This window comes from Lepisma saccharinum, chromosome 2 (genome assembly GCF_977018435.1).
Source record: "Lepisma saccharinum chromosome 2, izLepSacc3.1, whole genome shotgun sequence".
Lineage (NCBI taxonomy): Eukaryota > Metazoa > Arthropoda > Insecta > Zygentoma > Lepismatidae > Lepisma > Lepisma saccharinum.
Window position 1 is genome coordinate 59,086,449 of NC_139230.1, and position 23,081 is coordinate 59,109,529.

Sequence of the window (23,081 nt, forward strand, 5' to 3'; positions counted from 1 at the left end):
CAGAACATGATAAAGATATAAGGGAGGTGGTTCCCTGGACCAGACTATCGGAGCACATTATAGATGAAGGACACCAGATAGAAATACGAGAAATAATAAGGGAAGAGGAAAAATTCCTTAGGAGGGACGTCTATGAGGCCTCGTACATTTGTAAAAATAGAGAGAATAAGCTTAACAGAGAAGATGGTAATATAGACGAACTCTGGATTGAAATGCTTAAAAAATGGGAGAAATGGGAATACGAGAAAATTGGATTCCAAGTCACCTCTGACATAATACGCGAAGCCCAAGTTATAAGTGATTTTGATCTTGAAATGACGTAATGAGGAGGAGAAATGCAGGGGCAAAGTAGAGGAGGGGAGAGTCGACATGCCCGCAACCTCACGCATACGATAAGGAAAGCACAGGCAGTCTGCATGGGAAGAGTGTGATAAGAGGGCATCTTTTCTTTTTACAAGTTTTAACTTGCACGGGTTTTTTAGCGGAAGGTTTTATAGTGATTATTTTAACAAACCTGCAAAGGGTTTAGCATTTTCCAAATATTTTACCTTTACCATATTGTACCAATTCCTTTTCCTGACGAGTGTATGAATTGACGAGGCTATGGCAATTTTCGGATAGCTGATATATAGGACCTGAAGAAGGGAACAGTGGTTCCCGAAAAGTTGTCGGTGTACAAAATAGATACTCATTTTACGTAAGTAATAAATAATTTTGAATTTTTAAATTTTTAGAAATATGAAGGAATATATATATAAAAGTGAGTAAGTCACACAAACCTGAAGTATGAATTTAAAGGAAGCCTTTGAAAGATGTATGCTGCTGGTCCACCAGTAGTGTTCGTATTGGACATGTCAAATATATGGTTTGACTTCGTGTTCCATTTTTCATACGTTTCTATGACAAGGGTCTCCCCGATAGCATAGTGGTAATGTTGTCACCTTGTAATGAAGGGGTACTAGGTTTGATAATTGGTGGAGGTACATGGCACATCAGTTCCGATCTCATTTTAAATTGTAGGTCCAGTCCCGATTAGCTATTCTGTGCATAAAGTGAACTTAAAACTTCAATTCTACTCAATACCAAGTTTCTATGACAATATGTGAATATAAAGTAATCATTATGTACTAAATAGATACCTGAGCACCTACAGCTCAGAAAATGTGAGATTAATGTACAATCAATCTATAATATTTGTATTATTAAAAAAAAAAGACAAATTTTGAAAGTAATTTTAAGGTTAATTAAAAAATTTCCAAGTTTTCAATAATAAATCAATTTGTAGGGGTGAACACATAGCATTACCATATGGTAACGGAGCATAATTCGAAAAGGGAGAATGAAAATTTTCAAAAAATGCTTCAAAATCACCTGTTGGTACATAACAACAGATATTAGACTAAAAACAAGAAAAAAATTCACAAAAAATAATTTATGTGTTTAAGGGTTAATATTATTAGATGAACTTGAACACATTTACTCATAATGTAAATATATTAGACACAACAAGCATAAGCACAAACTCAGTGTGAAAATGAGGAGATTGTTATACAGAAATGAGAAAATCAGTATGCATTTTGGCTTTGAAGGACAGTTGATTAAATTTATTCCTTAATTTACTTCAGAAAAAGAAGTAGGTGTGTTGTTAAAAGGTATCATGTCTTAGCATTGTGTGAAAACACTTATCAGTATCACTATTGTTTAGCTAAGTGCAAGATTGCAAAAGGGTACAAAAGTATATGAGAAGATATGGAGTTTAAAGAACCCTTCCCCCATGAGATACATTTAAAAATAATTTTCTTAAAAGGATTGAGGCTAAACAGTAGAGGAGCTTAGTTACAATGGAAACGAAGATTCAAATGAAATGTATATAAGGTCCTGATATGGCTATGCTAAGGTTTGACAATTTTTCTAGCTGACATTTTGAAAAAAAATCTAAACCATTTTTTTTTTAAAATCGTTCTCAGGCTAATGGGCTTTCAGAAAAAAAATTACATTCCCCATGAAAATAGTTTTACTTGTCCAAAAAAACGAAATTCCAAAAGTCTACCTAGTGGCCATATCAGGAACATGTGCACATGATATGGCCATGGCCACCCTTGTTCCATGTTCTACAAATCGTGATTTGTTTCAGTTTCATAGTGCAGTTCTGCTAATATTAAATAATTTTGGTGTAAAAGAAATAAACATGATACTAAATAATCCTTTTTGTAATCCAAAAGTGGATTCAAAACAGGATTTTCCATTAAAAATGAAGTTGTTTACAAAACTGACGTTACAATTTACGTATTTCAAGACACAAAAAATGTGAAATCATTCAAGAAAAGAGTACAAGACAAAAATGAGATTGTTAAAACAAATTACTGGTTTCAAGTCACAAGTTTGTTTTTGTTGCTATGTTAACATAAGCTTATTTTATTTTTAAACACATGGGTGGCCATATCAGGAGCAGGTCAGCTTTCACGAAAATCGTGTGATTATGAACAACTCATAAGAGATACGCCATCAATGGCAACACCAATCGAAAGAGCATTAAAAACTTAATAGAGTACGATGGTTTTCATAAAAACAGTCTTTGCAAAATGTGCATAAAACAAAGGGGACTTACCAAAGAAAAACAGGAAGAGGTCACACAAAAAACACAAACTAGGCAACTGACGCCATATTGCTCAACCTGGCTGGATGGGAAATGATCACGTGACATGTTAGGAGGCCCCCCTCACTGGATGCTGATGCCATCTAGCAGATTTTTTCTTAGCTGGCTCACAATAAGGGGTAGCCATATCAGGACCATGGCTATAACAGGGTCACCCACCTTATTTCCACATCTGTAACCACATTCAGTTGTTATCTAAAAGGCTTTTTATTCTCTTACTTACGTAGTAAATAAATAAAGAGAATACCAGATCAAAGAACACTATAGTTCGTTCACTTATGTAAGTTTGAATTATTCTCAAGACAATATTAACTTTTATGGAAAAGTGAAAGTAGGTATGTCTGACATGTTGTAATGTTTCTCTGCAGATCGTCCTTCTCCACCTCAAGGACCATTAATTATATCTGATGTTACAAAGGAAAGTGCAAGAGTAACATGGAAGACTCCTTTGGATGACGGTGGAAGTCCAATCCTACACTATGTAATTGAGAAGATGGATGTGACACGTGGCACTTGGTCTGATGCTGGAATGTCATCGTCATTAACTCATGAAGTCTCAAGATTAATCCACAGGAAGGAGTATTTGTTTAGAGTAAAGGCTGTGAACAGCATTGGAGAATCTGATCCTCTTGAGGCTGACAGAAGCATTATCGCAAAGAACGAATTTGGTACGTACTACAAATATATGTCCATTTTTACAGTGTTAAGAGAGGAAAGAAGGGAAAGTATAAAGTAGAGAATACTTACATACAACACTAGTACAAAATTATTATTATTGATGTATATCATAAGATTTAACGAGAACCACTTTGCAGTAGTCTTGCAAGTCAATTCCACTTCAATGACTTGAGTATATGGAGTTGTTGAGTAATGGTCTCACTCCCAAAGGTTCTAGGTTCAAGTCCTGGCCTGGGCACATGTATTCCTTTCTGACTGTCCCTTGGTCATATGCATGCACTGACCATTTCATCCTAATTGTCACAATTAACCAAATATTGAAGGAAAGTGGTGGAAAATAAGAAAAACTCAAATTCAATTATTGCAAGTCACTGATTAAATCCTTTATGCTTATGTTTTCCAGTAAGTTCATTGTTTTTAGTTATGTGAACACGACATCTGAATTCTAAGGATTAGGCAAAATTTGTGTTTAAAGTACCATTTTGTGTAGAGTGAAGGATAATCAAGACATGACCTACAGTTGTAGGTGAGATCTAACCCAAGGAAATGTAAAGCCTCTACCAGGAACCGATTTGGATATATAGCAACAAGTAACATTTTTATAGCTTCTATGGTACATCAAATATTAAAAAATAGGGAGTAAAATTATCCTTATATACTTTATCATTAAGAATTGGAAGTGTTATTTTTATAGTCCAGTTATAATTTCAGAGCATCACTCACTACCTTTATTTTCTAGAGTTTGAGGCTGAAGTAATTAAGGCAAGCAGGGATATCTCAATAATGAATAAGTGATCAGAAAGAAAGAACATTTTTATTGATAAAGACGTAAATTTGATACAATTATTCACAGCAGGATGTCATACCTGGTGTATTTTTGTTATTTCTTTGAGAGGCAGAATTTTTAACATAGAATGTACAGTGAGGAAAAACCTACAACTTGAATGTTACCTGAAAAACTTATTTCTCTTGAAACAATTCAAATGGATATTAATTATTAAGTTTAAAAATGTACATTTAAAACTGTGTCATAATATTTTCTATTGTGTAAAGTATTTGAAGGTTAAACTAAAGTGCAGAATTTTGTTCTCTCTTTAGACGAACCTGATGCACCAAGTAAACCAAGAGTGGTGGACTGGGACAAGGATCATGTCGATTTGGAATGGAATGCACCAAAGTTTGATGGTGGTTCCCCAATAACTGGCTACATTATCCAAAAGAAAGAAAAGGGCAGTCCTTATTGGGTGAATGCTGTTCAGGTTCCAGCTGGACAGACAAATGTAAGTAAATGGAAAATTACGGTGCTTGCTATGGTAGTGTAACTCATAATTCATTTTCTTATCAGTTGATATAGTCTTTTAAAAAGTGGCATATCTAATATTTTTCCAACTGAAATATTAGGCTGAAACTGATTTTATTTTTATGTTGGGATAATTTGAATTCGTTTCTAGGTGTACATATACATGCACTTGATATGTTAATGTTAAATGTGTTGAACAAGTTAAGTTTTCAAGTCTTATTTTAGCTTTCATTCAATAATAAATAAATAAATTAATGATTTACTTCATAATGGGGGCTTTCATAAAATTAATATCAAAAGTAAAATTTGCCTCCCATGTGCAAACAACCAAAATTTCATTTAGCAGTAGGAAAATTTAATTGTGCACTGCCTGTGACGTTCTGCCTTGCGTGACTAAAAGGATATTCCAAAATTTCAAAAATGCAGAACGAACACAAATTTTTGGGTTGAGGTATTTATACCACTGTTATGGTAAACCTCGAGATTCATCAAGAGCCTCATATGTAAAGCAAGAATCGCTTTACTCAAAATGCAAATACTTAGTAAACACTTAATTTAACAACAAAATGGTCACGCCGACCTCAATTATATACATTATTCTTCGTGTTGCGCACATTTATCCCAATCATGAAATGCACCCTGCAAAAACAAAATAACGAGAATGTTCTCACAATTTATAAATCACAGTCATAATATTCAGCAAGCACATCTTGACCTACAAATAAAAGGTACCACATCTTACGATATTCATCATATCAAAATTTGGGTCTATTTTCCAAATGTACCACAACTAGTTAAATATATACCTGTGAAAAACAAACGTGAAAGAACGTTAAATGAAAATGGTAATCTTTAACAGTCTTTTATTATTCCCAAATTTAACAACAGTTGAAATAACATAACATGCCCTTTTATAAATTCCTGATATTCCTGCGAGGAAAGTGATTGCGTCCAACTATGTCAACAATTTAATTTAACAACAAAATGGTCACACTGACCTCAATTATATACATTATTCTTCGTGTTTAGATACAACATACTTGCCACAGCAAATTAAATACCATCAAAACTGACAACTCTATTCACACATTTATTTTCACCCATTAAGAACAATTAATACTTCGACCAGCCAAATATATTTATATAATAATAATAATTGTTAGGTTGATTTTAGTGACTCAATTCGCAGACAATTGCTCATTGACACAAGTTAGCCTACTAGTTTAATTTTGCCTGTTATAGAATAATCAAATGCTCATTTCTTTCTGTACAAATTAACTTGGTCATTAAAAGATAAAGAGAAAAGGGGAGGGGAGATCAAATACGTCACCAAACGTTTCTAGTTTGTAAATCATCAAAGATGTAAGTTACATTAATTAAACGCATGCAAATATAACTGTTTCATCAAGTAGTCCACATTAAATTCACCGATATTACGTTTGATAGTCAATCCTCTCGCATTTATTTTTACGTTACTCTTTTTTGTGTGTTCCACAACTTCACTCATTCATTCGTTTCACAACATTATATTGGTTCGTTGGCACAAAGAGACACTTTTCAGTAACGTAAGATTTGGTACACAAAGTTTCACTTGTTACCTACCTTATATGTTCACATGTAGTTGGATGTTGCCGCATCTACCCATCATAGGAGTGTTCTCGTAGAAGAAAGGTTCTCAGATTTTTATGGCGTCTCTCTAGCACTGGTAATTGGATGATTAGCTGTAGTTCCTATGCCACATGTAAAGCAATTCTTCAAACTTCCATGGACATCCTTCTAACACAAGATAATCTCGACATGGTGAAACTTGACAACGCCGCCTCTCACAGTCTTTCCAAAAATCTTCGTGTTACTCCTTCTAACTTTTGCCTCAACGTCGTATTCATTGGGAAATGCAAATTAGTGCTGTCTATGTGGCCCATCACACATTGTGAACTTCGACAAAATTTTCAACACAGTCAAAATCATCGCAGACAAATGCACTCAGACACATTATGTCATTCAAACACTAGTTTCTTGTCTTGACTTGGCAAAATAAATACTGCTTCATAACAAAAGGTACATCAAGGAGGTCACTTGCAATGCCATAATGTTCGTTTCACTCACACCTTAAGAAAGGTGAACACTTGATGCTGTTTGACGATAGTTACTTCTTGGCCACGAAGTACGTATGTCTTTTATCGTTCCGGAAAACATACTTGTTCCTTTTGCAAACATTCATCTTGTCGATTAAAACATCGGTCCAACCAAACTTATGTCAAATCCATTTGTCTGCTGAGTCTGCTACCTGTCTCCATTTTTGGGCATAACAGCAGAAGTCCTGGAACAAGCAGACTCATGAAACTGCAGTGTTGAACTTCTGGTACTGAGAGTAACTGCGTGCAAACTGTGTCGACTCTTGCCTTAACCGGCAAGCAAGGAAAAAAGCAAGGTATGGTGCTGTGATCTAGCGGGATTTTAGAGAATCACTTTACCAGAAAACAAATGAACGTCAAAAGACGGTATACGCATTCAGGGGCATAGCAACTGACTTGTGACTGGAAATTGTGTATTATTTATTAGAATAGATTTGAACTTCACGATTTCCGTCACATGCCTTAACATGAAGTGAGATAATATTAATATGATTGTGTGTATGTTTGAAGTTTCTTGAAATGATAAAAAAAATACTTTTGAAAAGCATGTATTACATGTATGTTTATTTTATTAGATTAAAAATTTTATAAATTTGTTTTTTTATTTCTGTACTGAAATTGCTTCCCTTAGGGTACTGTTCCTGATTTGACAGAAGGCCAAGACTATGAATTCCGTATAATAGCTGTTAATTCTGCTGGTCAAAGTGAACCAAGTGAGCCTTCAGATGTCGTTACTGCCAAACCAAGATATTGTAAGTGGTCATTTTGTATAAATTTTTAAATGAAATTCTAAATGAAGATATTACATAATTTGTGTGGATAGGGGAATAACTAAATTATATTTAATTGATGAATTAAGGATATAAAAATACATGCAGGTATTGGTATGCACCAGCCATTTTAGCTGGCCACTGTAGGAAAACCTCATTGATTTGAAGGGGAAGAAAAAAAATAATTCAAATTAAACTACTTTAATTATTCAACTTGAAAATGTACCTGTAAGAGATATTTTGAACTTGTCAGGAAATGCCAAAATTAGCTTCATATATAATGTAACATTATAAAATGTCAAGTTTAAATGAAGATTTGTATGTGATTTGATTGAAATATTCCTTGCATTTATTGTGTATGTGCTGTGGTTATTGAAGGAACTGCTTTTGTCAAAATGTGTACTTTTCACTGCTTTTGTTCAAGTTTAAAGGACAACATATTTATTTGTCAAGAGGTAAAAACAAAAACAAATTACCAGAGTATGATTTGGAAGTGTCAGTGTTGATAAACTGCAAAATGAGAAACTTGTATCTGACAAGTCAAGTCCAGTTGAGTGACTATTTATTTTCCTCTGCACCTGCAACCTTCAGCTGCAAGTGTGACCTGACGAAGGAAGGGTATGAGGAAAGATCAACTTCTGAAGTGTTCCCCTCCCCCAATAAAAGTTCTGAATCCTTGACTACTTTATCTGTTTTCACCACCCTTTTTGTTTGAACACAATTTTTTTTCCAGTTTGAAATATCTGGAAAACATATTTTAAAGAATTATTTTAAGAAATTGTCTTTTGTTTTATTTATGTTATTAGGTTCTGATAATACTTTATATTTTTTAAAAATAATAATCCGTTGCGCAACAGCCCATGAAGGGCCAAGGCATACCTACCTACTACTTTATATTTAAATATTTAATTATTTATTTCAGTGGCTCCTAAGATCAAGACTCCACTCAATGACATTAGAATCAAGGCAGGCCAAATCATTCATGTTGACATTGACTTCATTGGTGAGCCTCCACCTGAAGTAACATGGACATCAAGCAGTCATAAACTGAAAACAGATGAACGAACGACAATCACATCAATTGGGTATCATACAATTGTTCACACTGTTAATGCAAAGCGATCAGACAGTGGATTGTACACTTTGATGTTGAGAAACAGCTCAGGTGTAGATGAAGGATCATTCCAAGTTGTTGTTCTGGGTATGTATGTATGTAGGAATGTATCTGAAATAGCAAATGTTGGGAATTTCCCTGTTTCTTTAAAAGTATACTTTTCAGCTATTAACTAGTGATTACCTACTACAAAATTTATTAGAGATAATTCTTCTATTAGTGAATTGAAATAAATTCTTTCAATTCTAATTATTCTCAATGTTTCCATGAAAATTATGCATTCAAATTCAGTAACAATGTTATATATTTGATTACAAATATTAACAAGCTGACATAATAACTAAGCAGAGCTCTGTAATTGTAATTGTGATAAGATTCACACTGACAACTTTGTCATTTTCATAATTCATACTATAAGTCCCATTTGACATGGACATAGTCATCTGCTGGATTTGAAATCCATCATGAAGGAGCATTAGCCTAGCTTTGATTTTCCAACTTTAATTCTCCTCGTTGTCCTACAAATAAAAATGAGTGATCACGTAAATATGAGCACTGTGATATTGCATGCATTTTTATGTCAGTTTGTACAAACATCCATACTAAAATAAAAGTTTTTTCCTGATTCAATGTTCTGCCTTAGTATATATTATATAATTCAATTTTTTGGTATAATATATCTACAACTACCCTTTTCTTTTTTGTTTTCAGATCGCCCAGGACCACCAGAAGGACCTCTTGAGTATGAAGAAATCACATCTTCAAGTGTCACTCTTTCTTGGAAACCTCCCAAAGACAATGGTGGCAGTGAAATAACGTAAGAAAGGACATCATGTCATTTGTATTTTTAGCATTATTTCCTCCACGTAAATCTCATATCTTCTTTAAAAAAAGTTTTAAACCACTTTCATGTTTCTTATTTTGTATTTTTTTGATGGCCAAAAATCAATATTTAACTAAATAATAACCGTTATGGTTTTTAGATTTTTTTACTTGCTGCTGCATTTTTGTTGATTTAAGGAAAGTTTCAGCATTCACAAAATTCCTGTTCTATAATACTATTGTGCATAACTTTTAAATTGTTTAAAAATCTTATATTATCTGTTTTAGTGGTTTTGTCATAGAGAAGAGAGATTTGACCCATGGTGGTGGCTGGGTACCTGCTGTGAATTTTGTGAGTCCGAAATATAATCATGCTACAGTTCCTCGTCTTCTTGAAGGCACAAAATATGAGTTCCGTGTGTGTGCAGAAAATCTTCAGGGCAGATCAGATCCTCTCACAACAGACAAGCCAATTATTGCCAAGAACCAGTTTGGTAAGTGTAACAATAATTCAGAAAATTATAAAATAACTTATGCAGTCATTTATAGTTATAAATCTGATGTAAGGCAATTCATTGGTTGGTCATTCATCCATCATTAGTCCAAAGTGGCAGAAAAGCAATTTTAAATAATGATCACAATACAGACAAACACAAATCTAGCATCCAGCACAATATACACTTGAAAAGTTGCATAGAAAGTAGGGCTGAGCCCACATCAGTATATCAGTATCAGAAAGTATTGGTTGAAATTTAATCATCTACGCCAACCAATATTTTTCTGGAGTTTGTGTGTTTTGTGGAGTCTACAAAAATGTAACCGGAACTTTCAGAATATCCTAAATTATGCAAAATTGATAATTTTCATTATTCTTGCAACAGCATTGTAAAATAATTTAACTAGGTGATTATGTGAAATTATTAATATTTTATAGCAATGGTATAATTACATTATAATGCTTATATATTAAAATTAATAAATATTCTAACTTACTTTGAACTGCTACAATGTTCAAGTATTGACATCGGTAAGAGCATTGTTGCTGATATCGGTTCAAAGTGGTATCAGCTCAACCATAATAGAAAGTTAAATGAGTGTAACTGTACAACTTTTTTTTACATATAAAGAGTGCATGTGTGTAAATTCATAATACCATTGTATGTAAAAAGCATAGCATTATCCTTTACTGGGAAGAAACAAGTTTTATATCTAAGTTCAATATTTCATGTTGCTGTTAATAACTTCTTGTGATGGTGTTATTTCAGATGTCCCTGGACGTCCAGGAAGGCCAGAGGCTGTGGACAGTGACAAGGATCATATCAAAATTAAATGGTCTCCACCCATTAGCAATGGTGGATCTCCAATCATTGGGTATGATGTTGAGAGGAGAGACAGGTTTACAGGACGGTGGGTAAAACTAAACCGGGATCCTGTAAAGGTTTGTGTTACTTTTATGTTTTTCTTTAATTATTGGTATAAATACACTTATGCTATAAAGTGATAATTTCATAAATTAATAGCACAGGCATATTCAGATATAAAAATGAAAACACATAAAAATCCTGGTTTTATACTTTACATTAAAATGAGGAACAAATAATGTTCACAAATATATTTTTGATATATTCTGAAAATAATATTTGCATAGCCTTTTATTTCAATCAATAAACGAATACTAATAAAATTAAATCTAAACTTTATTCATAATAATTCAATTTAGTAAACATTTTTGTTTTTTTAGTTTTTTATATGTGTAACCATGGAATTTTTCTCTCAAGTCTGCAATCACTATTCTGAAACATACAATGGGAAAAGTGCAATTCTCTCAAAAAAATATAAATTGCAAAATTTCAGCACTCGGACTTATACATGAAGACAGATGGAATGTTATCATGTTGATATTCTCTTAATTTGTTATTTTGTTTCTAGCAATTAGAATATTATGATGATAAAGTACAAGAAGGCCATCAATATGAGTACAGAGTCACTGCTATAAATGCAGCTGGACCAGGAAAACCAAGTGATACATCACATTCTTTCAGTGCAAAACCAATGCGAGGTTAGTATATTTAATTTACACAATTGACTTTTTATGTAGTATACCCCTATGTTATTCCGTCCATGTACAAAGCAAATTAGAACCTGATTTTGGAAGAGATTACTACTGAAGTAATACTGAAGTGGAAAATGTTTCTGTGAAAATGTATCATGTTAATATGATTTTTTTTTATTAATTATCTCATAGGAAATATACTATTCCCAGAATTTGTCACCTCACTGTCTGCTACCATAGTGTAAAGATTCTATTCTACTGCTTCTAGATAAACAAATTTTAATATTTTTGTTAATGCAGACATGTTTCTTTCTCCCTTTTTCTATAATTAAATATTTTCGTTAAGTGATATTTGTTGTTCAGAATAGAATCTGATTGTGTATTAGAAAAGTAAGAATATCTACACATTATTTATTTCTGTAAATGTGTGTTATTTAATTGCTCTAAGTTTTGCAAACTTTTCAGAAAAACCAAAATTGTACTTGGATGGACTTATTGGGAAAAAGATCAAAGTGCGTGCTGGAGAACCCATTAGTATTCAAATTCCACTGTCTGGAGCACCAATTCCAACTGTTGAATGGGCTAAGAACAGTTTTAAGTTACCAGAATCTAATAGAATCTCTGTAAGTTGTGCTTAATTTTTAATTTAATTTTTGATATCAAATGTGCCAAATTTTCATTATACATGCAATCTATTTTGTAATTAAAACAAGGATCATTTCAAATAAAGTGATTACTCAACAATATATCCACTGGTAGCAACACTTAATTGTGGATTCAAATAATGGCTTTATTCCCACCTCTACAAGTGACATGTCACAGATTGACATGTGGTGGCAGCACTGTGATGACTGTAGCCATACTGAGTAGTGTGCTCTAAAATAATATTCTCACAAAAAGAGCAAATTGTGTTAATCAAAATTCAAGTTGCATGTGACAGAAATGCTGTTACATATCACAGAACTTGTGCAAGCTTGTGGTGATGAGGCACTTCAATATCAAACAATGGTTAAGTGGTTCGCCATACTGATTCACCAAGATTGCAGAAGTTTCAACAAGCACCCAGCAACATTAAATTAATACTTCTTGTTGCCTACAATTTCGAAGTCATTTTCCTTAGTTACACAGTACTGAAGAGAGTTACCGTAAACTGTGAGTATTACAGTAACCTTCTGGAGAATCACCTTCATCCATCTATTTATTAGAAACAATGAACGCTTATGGCAAGGCATCTGATTGTGCTTCTCCATAGTTCAAGGTGCCATGTTGCATATTCAGTGAGGCAACTCCTGGAGTGGTGGGATTGGGGAGTGCCAAAGCATCTCCCTATAGTGTGGACATGAGTTCTTGCAACTATGACTTGTTTTGAAAGCGACAGGTTCCTCTACGAGGACGTCCCTTCAAGACAATCAATGACATAGTGCAGGCCTTCGGGCAGACCTTCAGTGATATATGGAAAAACAATTCTGCTGACTGTGAAAAAATTGCTACAAATTTGGCAATATGTGATATACTTAGCCAGAAGCTATTATGAAGTTAATCAGTAACCTTGTCCTCCACAATTACACAAGTAGACAGTACGAGCATGTTATCACTTTTTTTTTTTTAAATGATCGTCGTATTTGACTAACGTCTCTCTAAAAGTATGAAATTGTGATTCACTGCCTTTTAATATCCATTCATGCCATTCATACAGAATCTTCTCCATTGTTTCTACAAAAAATAATTCTTCTCAGGGCATTAAAATTTTGCTACAGCAAGTACACAAAGCTCTTCATTGATATCAGATGGGTAATGTTATTGGCAATCTTACTGTTACATCTTTACACCCTCATGCCTATATTGATTGATTGATTGATTGATTGATTGATTGATTTGGTGTTTTAAGTTTACTTTATGCACAGTAAGGCTAATTGGGACTGGACCTACAGTTTAAAGTTGGATCTGAACCACTTTTACCTCCACCTGGTATCAAACCCAGGACCCCTTGATTACAAGGCGATGATGCTACCACTGTGCCATCAGGGAGGCCCTCATGCCTATGACCAGTACTGATAGAGTATCAATTAATCTGTACCAACCCTAGTGTTTAGTCTGTAGCAGCCTATTTTTGTAGTGCATTAGCAAACTTTGTATGAATTTAATTTCTATTTGCAGAGAATAATTATGTGTAATTATTTCTTCCACAGTGCGATACAACTAGTGACAACACCAAGTTGAGAATTGAGGCTTCAACCAGACATGACTCTGGAAAATACACAATCACAGCCAAGAACGACTTTGGTAAAGACTCTGCAGACATTGAAGTTGTTGTTGTAGATAAACCTGGACCACCGAAGGGACCTTTGACATACACAGCAACTACACAGGACAGTGTATCACTTTCATGGAAACCACCAGATGATGATGGTGGTGGCGAGATTACAGGTAATTATATAATTTGCATGTGTATGGGTAAATTTTCAGTTTGTTTAAACATTTGAGGAAATAGTTGGTTTCAAGTTATGTTTTTAAGTCTTCGTTCCATTCTTGCATCAGAAAATTTAACGAATTGGCAGTTGCTGTAAAGCAGACACACAGTCCGGTTTGCGTAAGTGACCACCAGGTACTGTGGTTTTATTTTTGAATAGTAAGAAGGCCAGTCGATTTGGTGGAATTTTTTCTTGCTTATATATCTCACATACTTAATCTGTGACTTTGAACTTTGGTTTCCCATAACCAGAAGATTCTGTTCCACAGAAAAAATGAATGAACTAACCTGACTTTCATTGATAAGCATTATTGTACTTTGAGAAAAGTAAGCCTTAAAAAAAAGGTAACTTTCTTTCTTGTTCATTGCACTGTGCCACGAACACACCTAGGAGGCAATGCTCCATGATTTTGGATTTTGGTGCGATCAGCATTCCACATAAGATTATTCACCCACACAAGGAATCAAATCTGCGTCCCGCGACAACCAGTCTAATTAACCATTACACCATGTGGACATGAAACAGTGGTGTTTGTGATTACTGCAAGATACATCTCATATCATATCTCTGAGTGTGTTCAAGCATTGAGATAATATTTTGTAGGGAACATGGGACTCAACAGAAATGAAAGTTATTCTATGTAGGCATCATGTGTTTGGTCCTCGGCTCAGTATTTACAAAGAAAATACCTTCCCCAGTTGCCACCATAGAGCTGCATGCTCTTGGATCAGCAACTATTTTCAGTGAGAAATACATGTATGAAAATATCCATCCTTCTCATAATCTCAAGAAAAAATTTACCAACTTCAAGTCATGAGGCTCCTCATCTATCGTCATATGCATCTAAATTGTGTCACTGTATAGTCAGTTGCACAGTAACACCCTAACAAGTTCTAGGCTCTTCAGAAGAATGTCGGGCACATGGTGGATTGTTCCACAATGAAAGGAGCAAGGTTATAATTCTGTTCTTGGAAATATGCATTGTACAGTCATCAACACTTCTGGGTTGTATTCCATATTGATTTTAGAAATCTGGCCTCCATGATGGTTCATGTTCTAGGTTCAGATCCTCAGTCTGGCAAACATGTTTCTATATACCAGGTGTCCCAAAAGTCCGGTCTCATAGGGAAAATCGGAAAAATTGAAGTAATGATTATTTCTTGCTGGTAAACGAATGTAGATGAAATGAAATACATGATGCAAGAGAAAGCTGAAATTGTGATTCTGAATGCCTCAGGTCTCGCCCAAACCTCGGACGTATTTCCCAATGGCAAACATTTTGTTTTGACTAATGACTAATTAGTCAATGGTGGAAATTAGTCGATGCATTTCAGTTTATGCGTGCAAGAATAGCTTAATGGGAGCCTTCCTGTATGATGGATGGGTCGCAGAGGACCTACGTAATCGCCCCTACAGTCTGCAGATCTTACACCCATAGATTTTTTCTTATCGGGGCACCTTAAATCTGTTGTGTACAACATACGTCCACATTCAATTGATGATCTCAAAGATCTCATGTGCTGCATGCCACGCTATCACACGAACAATGTTACACAATGTACAAAGAGCTTTCCAAAGGGCTCAAGAGGGACGTCAATTTGAACATTTGTTGCCGTAATGCTTTTCCTATCTGAAACAAAGGCTATATTATCAATATTCAATATTCATCACTTCAAGATTCTTAACTTTTCCTATGAGACCAGACTTTCGGGACACCCTGTGTATGTTGCATCCCCTATCCTGATCATTACAGTTGACCTAAGAAGTAATAAGGTTACATAAGATAATGAAAATACAACAGAAAATAGAGAATTTGTGTTTTTAACTAAACATAGTTCATCAAATGTGTGAGAAGAAATAAACATTGACAGTAATGAGTCCCACTGTTGATTGAAGAGTGATTCTGATGTTTCATGGTGTTATTTTATCAAATTGAAAGATTTTTGCTTGTAATATCATTGTTATTGAGATGATGTTGTTTATATCTCATGCCAAGGAAACTGAACAGTTACTGTACTGCCTTGTCTCTACCTATCGACTCGGATTGGTGTCTGTAAAATAAAGTTATTCGAGACACAAAATCACATGCATATTTGTTCCATGGACGTGCTTCTGTACATATTGGCATACATCAATGCATATATACTGTACAATTATGTAGTGCATGCTCCATCCTTTTGATAATGTAAGTGCAAAACGAACATTTGGAATTTGAAATTTAATAAGTACATATTTTTTTTAAAAAAAAAAATCAAACATCAAACAGACACCATCGAACTTCCATTGCTTCCTTCAAAAGGTAGGACCTAAGTTTTTTATGTGCTTCATGCTGTTTCGTGTAGTTCTCTGGCTACAAGGTTAGTCAGATTTTACCATCATTAGTATTTATTGTTTATATTTTTATTAATTGTATGTTATTTTCTTTAACCAGACCATATAAGTAATTTTACATGTTTTATCTTACATTTTTATAGGTTACATTGTTGAAATGACTGAATTTGGTGTAGATAGTTGGAAGCCAGTGCCAGGATTCTGTCCCAGGCCAGAGTTTACTGTTAAAGGTCTGACTGAAGGAAAACGCTATGTGTTCAGAGTGAGAGCAGAAAACATATATGGTGTTGGAGAGCCTCTTGAAGGCAAACCTGTAGTTGCTAAGAGTCCATTTGATCCTCCGGATGCACCTGGCACACCTGATATCACAGGATACAGTCCTAATAGCTGCGCATTGTGTTGGACTCCACCAACTAACACTGGTGGAAAACCAGTTACTGGTGAGTCAGTAATGTTACCTTTGATGTGTTTAGATAAATATAGCATGTTTGTGATTATATTGAGAGTAGGAATATAATGTATTCATTTGTTAAAGCTAGTGAAGAAAGGTTATACACATGTAATAAGAAAGCTATATCTGATTTTTAAAGTAAAATAATTAATTTGCAATCAAAAAAAGAAGTCTTGTTTGATATAATTGAATATCACCTCATTCACAAAATAGATGTAACATGGGAATTGTAGCTTTCCTGGCGACGTGATTCGAACAAGTGTTCTCAGGTTACCAACCAGGTTAAGTCTATGTTGGCTTCCAACGTTTCGAGCACATACATTGCTCTCATCATCAGGGAATATAGAAATGGAGACCAGTGTGGGGTTAAATATATGACAATTATGGTGCGGAATTTGGATTCTGTCTTGTTAGAAGGGCAGACCTGCGGAACATGGGGATGTGGTCCCTTCACCACACAACCCCTCTGCTAGCAGCAACACAGGAAAACGTCCCACTACAACAGTTTTACCTGTTATTGGGCACACTTCTGGGAAATTAAGTAGAATTCTCACAAGACATGGAGTAAAGACCATTCACAGACCACCACTCAAGACCAAGGCTCTTCTCCGCTCAGTCAAGGATAACCTGGAGCTACGGATTCCAGGAGTATACCGTATTCCTTGCAAGTGTGGGACACTATACATAGGCCAAACAGGATGCACCATTGAACAATGATGCAACAAACATCAACGCAACATCAGATTATTCCAACCTGAAAAGTCAGGACTTGCAGAACACAGCATCACAGAGGGACACAGGGTTTTATTTTCTGACATCAAAATAATAGCCAAATGTGCCGGTTACTGGGACCGACGAGTAAAAGGAAAGCACCAATCTGAACAGGGACGTGGGACTCCAGCTCAGTGATGCTTGGAACAAACTCCTCTCTAAATTCCGACACCAGCCAATGAGAACACCAGAAACCAGAGTTAACCAATAAAAAGACAGAATTCAAATTCTGCACCATAATTGTCATATATTTGACCCCACACTGGTCTCCATTTCTATATTCCCTGATGATGAGAGCAAGGTATGCACTCGAAACGTTGGAAGCCAACATACACTTAACCTGGCTGGTAACCCGAGAACACTTGTTTGAGATGGAACATGATTAATTGTTTCTCTATTAATATTGGCCAATATAGTCCTATTCACTGTACTGGTTTATCAGTAAAATTGCCAGTAATTTTACCAATTTGATATTTCTGTAAATTAGTGCAGAATTCTTCCATTTTGTTACATTTATGGATGTAAAAATGTAATTCATATACCCTGAATTTATAAAGTAAATGTTTAAATATGTACTTCCTGTTTTCCATTGCCATAATCATTAATTAAAGAGGTGAAAAAAACATTTAGGTTCTATATATACATTTGCAATTTTATATCTGATCTGTGGAAAATTGGTTATCGATGTTAATAAATTTTGTATTAGTACTTTATTGCTCATCCCTAATATGTACTCTCTCTCATGCTATGCAATGCAGTGTGCTTCCTACTTGTATTCTTTTATTTCATAAATTTATTATTTTAGTGTACTTTCATCCACAATAAAAAAATTCTAATAATTATTTTGATTTTCCACTGATAGAATTGCAGTGTATTTTTCTATCATTGTATTGTTATGATTACAACATTTCCTTTAAATGTAGATGTTTCATTCTTATATACATTACAAAATACTAGTAATGGACTGTTATATTACCAATGCCACTGATAACCTGAATAAAATAGATCATTCATCTCCTTAATTAATGTATGAAACCAGGTGATAGCCTTAGAAAAGAAAGCTACATATTGAGAAATTGACTTTACCAAACCAAGATAGATATAGGTGTGTGTGTGCGTATATAATATATATATATCTTTTTCTCCATTGAAAATGTGGCCAGACTTCAAAATATAGAAACTTTCGTTTTTATCACCATTGTTACTAATACACCTATAATACCTATTGCATACTGATTTAATATGACTCATCCCTTCAAATTATAAATTTGTATAATAATATATTTAACCTATGTTGTATTGAGAAGCATATTTTATGATTTATTGCAATGAGAACAATATTTTCTTTTGGAACCCTAAAATTGGGAAACTATGTTATAGAAAATAACATAGAAGAAATAGAATTGAATTTGTAAGAGTGTTCAGTTTGCATTTATATGTTTTGTGATGATAAAATTATAAGTCAACATAATGAACACATCTATACTTACTTTTTCACTAAAATACTAAAGATTATGGAGTGTCATCAGTGTATTCCTTCACGTCTTACTCTCATTTCCAGGTTATTATGTTGAGAAACGTGAGAGAGGAGGTGAATGGATTAAGGTGAACAACTATCCAACACCAAATACAAGTTACACTGTACAAGATCTTCGAGAAGGATCTCGTTATGAGTTCCGTGTTATAGGTGTGAATGAAGCAGGCCCTGGAAAGCCAAGCAAACCAACTGAACCATTGACTGCACAAGCACAACGCTGTAAGTTACTTTATCAATTGGTATGAAATATATTCATTTTTGTTACCTTGCTGTTATGTAACTTTTTATTAGTAGAGGCATGCATATTTCGTTTTTGACACAAACAGGGAATGTGAAATAACACATTGTAATGTTATGAATGTAATATTCTAGCCATGGTAGCTCAGTCATTAGGGCATCTGACTACCATGTGAGAGACCCGGGATCGATCCCCAGCAAGGGAGAACAGGGATTTTTTCCACCTGTTCAAGCAGCTTCGGTGCCCACAGCATCCTATAAAGTGGGTACCTGGAGGAAACTCTGGGGGGTTAAGGTGGCCAGGGGCATGGTGCTGATCACATCACCCCCCACCTTCAGCTGTGATCAAGAAAGTGTGGGGCCCTAACTCCACACCCCCTATACGCCTTCATGGCGTGGTGCAAACACAGGGGAGCACTTTCCTTTTTTTTATTTTTCATGTTTCTGAAAGGTGTGAGGCAGATTTTCCTACCCTGTTTTATTACGGAATGATGCGAAATGAACTGCAAAATAGATTGAAACGAGACACTTTCTGAAGTTTGAATTATCCTGTGAGTTATGCAATTCACAGAAAATTTATTAATTCTGCTGTAAATATTCGAGAAGAAAAAATGGACCACTTTATACAGGAATAAACTTAATATTCTGGTCTTAATATCCTGGTAACTACATAAATGTGCTATTAGAAGGGATATGTTTATTTTGTGTAATATGTGTAGTTTTTAAATCAAATTAGGGTTATATTCACAATTTTAAAACAACATTTCATTTTATATACCACTTTTGTCCAATTTTTCACTGCTATAACAACAAAATTTTATTTTATTTATTGCTTTTGAACCCAAAATGACTCTGTTTTTGTACAGAAATGTTGCTTTTTTATTTACCAAAAATATGAGCCTCTATCTATTAGGCATCAGCAACTTGAATATGTTAGGCTTATGATGCTATAACTTGACAAGTTTAAAAGCAAGACGCAAATAGCTGTTGCGCACCTCACACCACATTTCCCCACTCCCTTCTCCGCAGTGACGTTGATTCGCAGTGTTGCAAGCTGGAGGGAGCAGAATGGTCTGAGGATTTTCAAGGAAATTTGTATTTGCTTTTTCCTGGGCTGTTTTCTACCTGTTGGAGTACAGAAATTCAGCTCACCTTTCGCCAACAACTATTTTCCTTCTTTTGAAACTTGAGAAACCATCCATTTAGATACTCCTGTGGCGGCGCTTGTGGACTCGACAACATTATACTTAAGTTTATGTAACTCCTTCTTATTTTGCAAATATGTTGCAACATTGTAAACAATTTCTCTGTCCTGTCCTCTAAGGGGCTTTCCAGAGCAGATTGTGGATTTCGTTGGACCCGGCATGATTTGATTTTTGCATTTCAAAAATATGCAGCCAAGAGTAAAGAGCAACAACATTTCAGTTTACGATCCGCGCACCGCACACATTTTCAAAGGCTGGATTAAATAAAATGAACTACTGATATAATTTTGAGCCGACAGCGTCACGTTTGTCATATTTGTTTTAGCTTAATTTTGCTGGGTTGGTACCACTGGTACTCTCAAGGCCAGACCAGTACGTGGAAGAGTGGTGGGGAGGATGACATAATAGGATGTGCTACGCAGCAATCTGTGCATATTGGGACTTAACTTGTCAGGTTATAGTAGCTTCCCTGTTTTTCTTTCTTGCAAGAGATGGTATCTATTTGTAAATTTCTTCATCTATGTTCTTCTTAGGTATTTGTATCTTGAACAAAAGAGAACAGTTGTCACTAACTAATTGATAAGCTAAATGTCATTGTCAGTAAATATTGATTGATTGATTTGGTGTTTTAAATCCAGTAAGGCTAATCTGTACTGGACCTACTGTTTAAAATGGGAACCGAACCACTATGTGCCTGCACTGGGAATCGAACCCAGGACCCCTTAATTACAAGGCGACGATGCTAGCACTGCTCCATCGGGGAGGCCTTAAATAAATATACATATGTATGTATTGTAATAGAAGTTGTATTGTTGAAAGTTTATATTTTCTATTACAGTTAGGCCTGATGCTCCAGAACCACCTAAGCCTGATAGAATTACAAAGGATAGTGTCACATTGTCTTGGAGACCACCTAGGAATGATGGTGGTGCCAGAATTAAAGGTTACTTCATTCAAAGGAAGGGCAAAGGTGATGCCGACTGGGTGAATGTCAATGATTCACCACACCAGGGCACTATATTTACGGTAATAATTAAATGATTTTGTTTGTGTGTGTATACATACTTTTTGTATTTATATTGTTAAGCAGTAAATTAAAGACATAATCTTCCAAGTTGCGTATTTAGACAAAATATTTTAGGAAAACAATAGTATATCTTAGACTGTTAGTGCACACAAAATACAGTTTTAACAATAATATCCAATTAACTGTTCATTTGTTTAAATAGATTGTAGGATATGATAGTACACTGTATCTGATTATTTTAAGAAAAGCAATTGAGTAAGAAACTGTTCAGAATCATTGAATATTACAATAGCCAAGAATATAGACATTACCAAAACTATAAAATAACCACCCAGTTTTAGATTTTATTCCTGAGGAAGACATTCATTGGGAAGATCTTAAATATTTTTTTTTTTTTTTAATAACTGCTTCAAGTACACAGATTGTAGATGTATGGTTTGAAAAGTAATATAATTAAAATGTATTTTATCCTGCTACAATAATTTGAACAATAGAATAATTATCACAATTGCAGAGAAAATAGATATACAGGTGGTAATTGCAAAATATTTGGATAAACCCAAGTCATAGAGTCACTTTTATGTTATCTCTCCATTAATCATTCATTGCATTGTAAAGTATAATCAAATCGTTTTGAATGTCATTTACATTATCGTATGTGAAATGAATAAGAATTAATATTCTATATATATTAATTACCATGTAATTAATAATTTTTCAGGTGCCAAATCTGAAGGAAGGAGAAGAATACAATTTCAGGGTAATAGCAGTAAATGATGTTGGACAATCTGATCCATCCCGTCCAAGTGGCAATGTCCTCATTGAGGAGCAACCAAACAAGCCATGCATGGATTTGGGTGGTGCTCGAGATATTACAGTTCGTGCTGGAGAAGACTTCTCTATCCACATTCCATATATTGCTTTCCCCAAGCCAACTGCTACTTGGTTCAATAATGACACAGTGTTTGATGAAACGGACACCAGAGTCTTCCAACAGGTATGCTAATGGAGTTCTTTCTTGTAGGTTGAGTTTGTGAACTTTCGTATAGATATTACTGTCAAGTTTGTGTTCAGGTAGTAACAGAATGGGATGTAAACCTTGATTTAGACTTTGACTCACTCATTCAAAATGCCTGCAAAATTGTATGGACATTTCGTTGTTCTTTAATCTATTCCATGAATTTGCCATTGTTGCAATTAACCTAGAGAGGTGGGAAAGCAACATAAAGTAACCCAGAATACAATTACAATATTTAGAAGAAACCAAATAATATGTTTTGTTTTAAAGGTGTATAGAGGCTTACCAGTATTTGGATTTACCACTATTGCTGAATTTTTAAGTTCACTTTATGTACAGAGAGCTAATTTTATCTGAGCCCACAGGGTAAAGTGTGCTTCCAGTGGGAATTGATCCTGGGACCCAAATGATTACAAGGTGGAAGCATTGACTGATCAAAGTTTACTGTCTACCAATTAATATGTCCCATCTGTATTTAGAGATTAAACCCTCTTTTTGGATCATT

General features: G+C 34.6%; 1 protein-coding gene across 16 annotated transcripts in view; it reads left to right on the plus strand.

The window, feature by feature from the left end:
- The window catches only part of bt (projectin protein bent), a 486,238-nt gene that overhangs the window by 405,359 nt on the left and 57,798 nt on the right, over positions 1-23,081 (plus strand). For all 16 annotated transcript variants that reach the window (XM_083117398.1, XM_083117403.1, XM_083117397.1 and 13 more), the window contains 14 exons: positions 3,025-3,324; positions 4,433-4,614; positions 7,401-7,521; positions 8,462-8,740; positions 9,365-9,470; positions 9,764-9,969; positions 10,741-10,913; positions 11,405-11,534; positions 11,994-12,151; positions 13,718-13,955; positions 16,474-16,770; positions 19,114-19,308; positions 21,370-21,557; positions 22,280-22,555. In XM_083117398.1, coding sequence (XP_082973524.1) covers positions 3,025-3,324; positions 4,433-4,614; positions 7,401-7,521; positions 8,462-8,740; positions 9,365-9,470; positions 9,764-9,969; positions 10,741-10,913; positions 11,405-11,534; positions 11,994-12,151; positions 13,718-13,955; positions 16,474-16,770; positions 19,114-19,308; positions 21,370-21,557; positions 22,280-22,555 — 2,849 coding nt within the window. The remainder of the gene's footprint in view (positions 1-3,024; positions 3,325-4,432; positions 4,615-7,400; positions 7,522-8,461; positions 8,741-9,364; positions 9,471-9,763; positions 9,970-10,740; positions 10,914-11,404; positions 11,535-11,993; positions 12,152-13,717; positions 13,956-16,473; positions 16,771-19,113; positions 19,309-21,369; positions 21,558-22,279; positions 22,556-23,081) is intronic.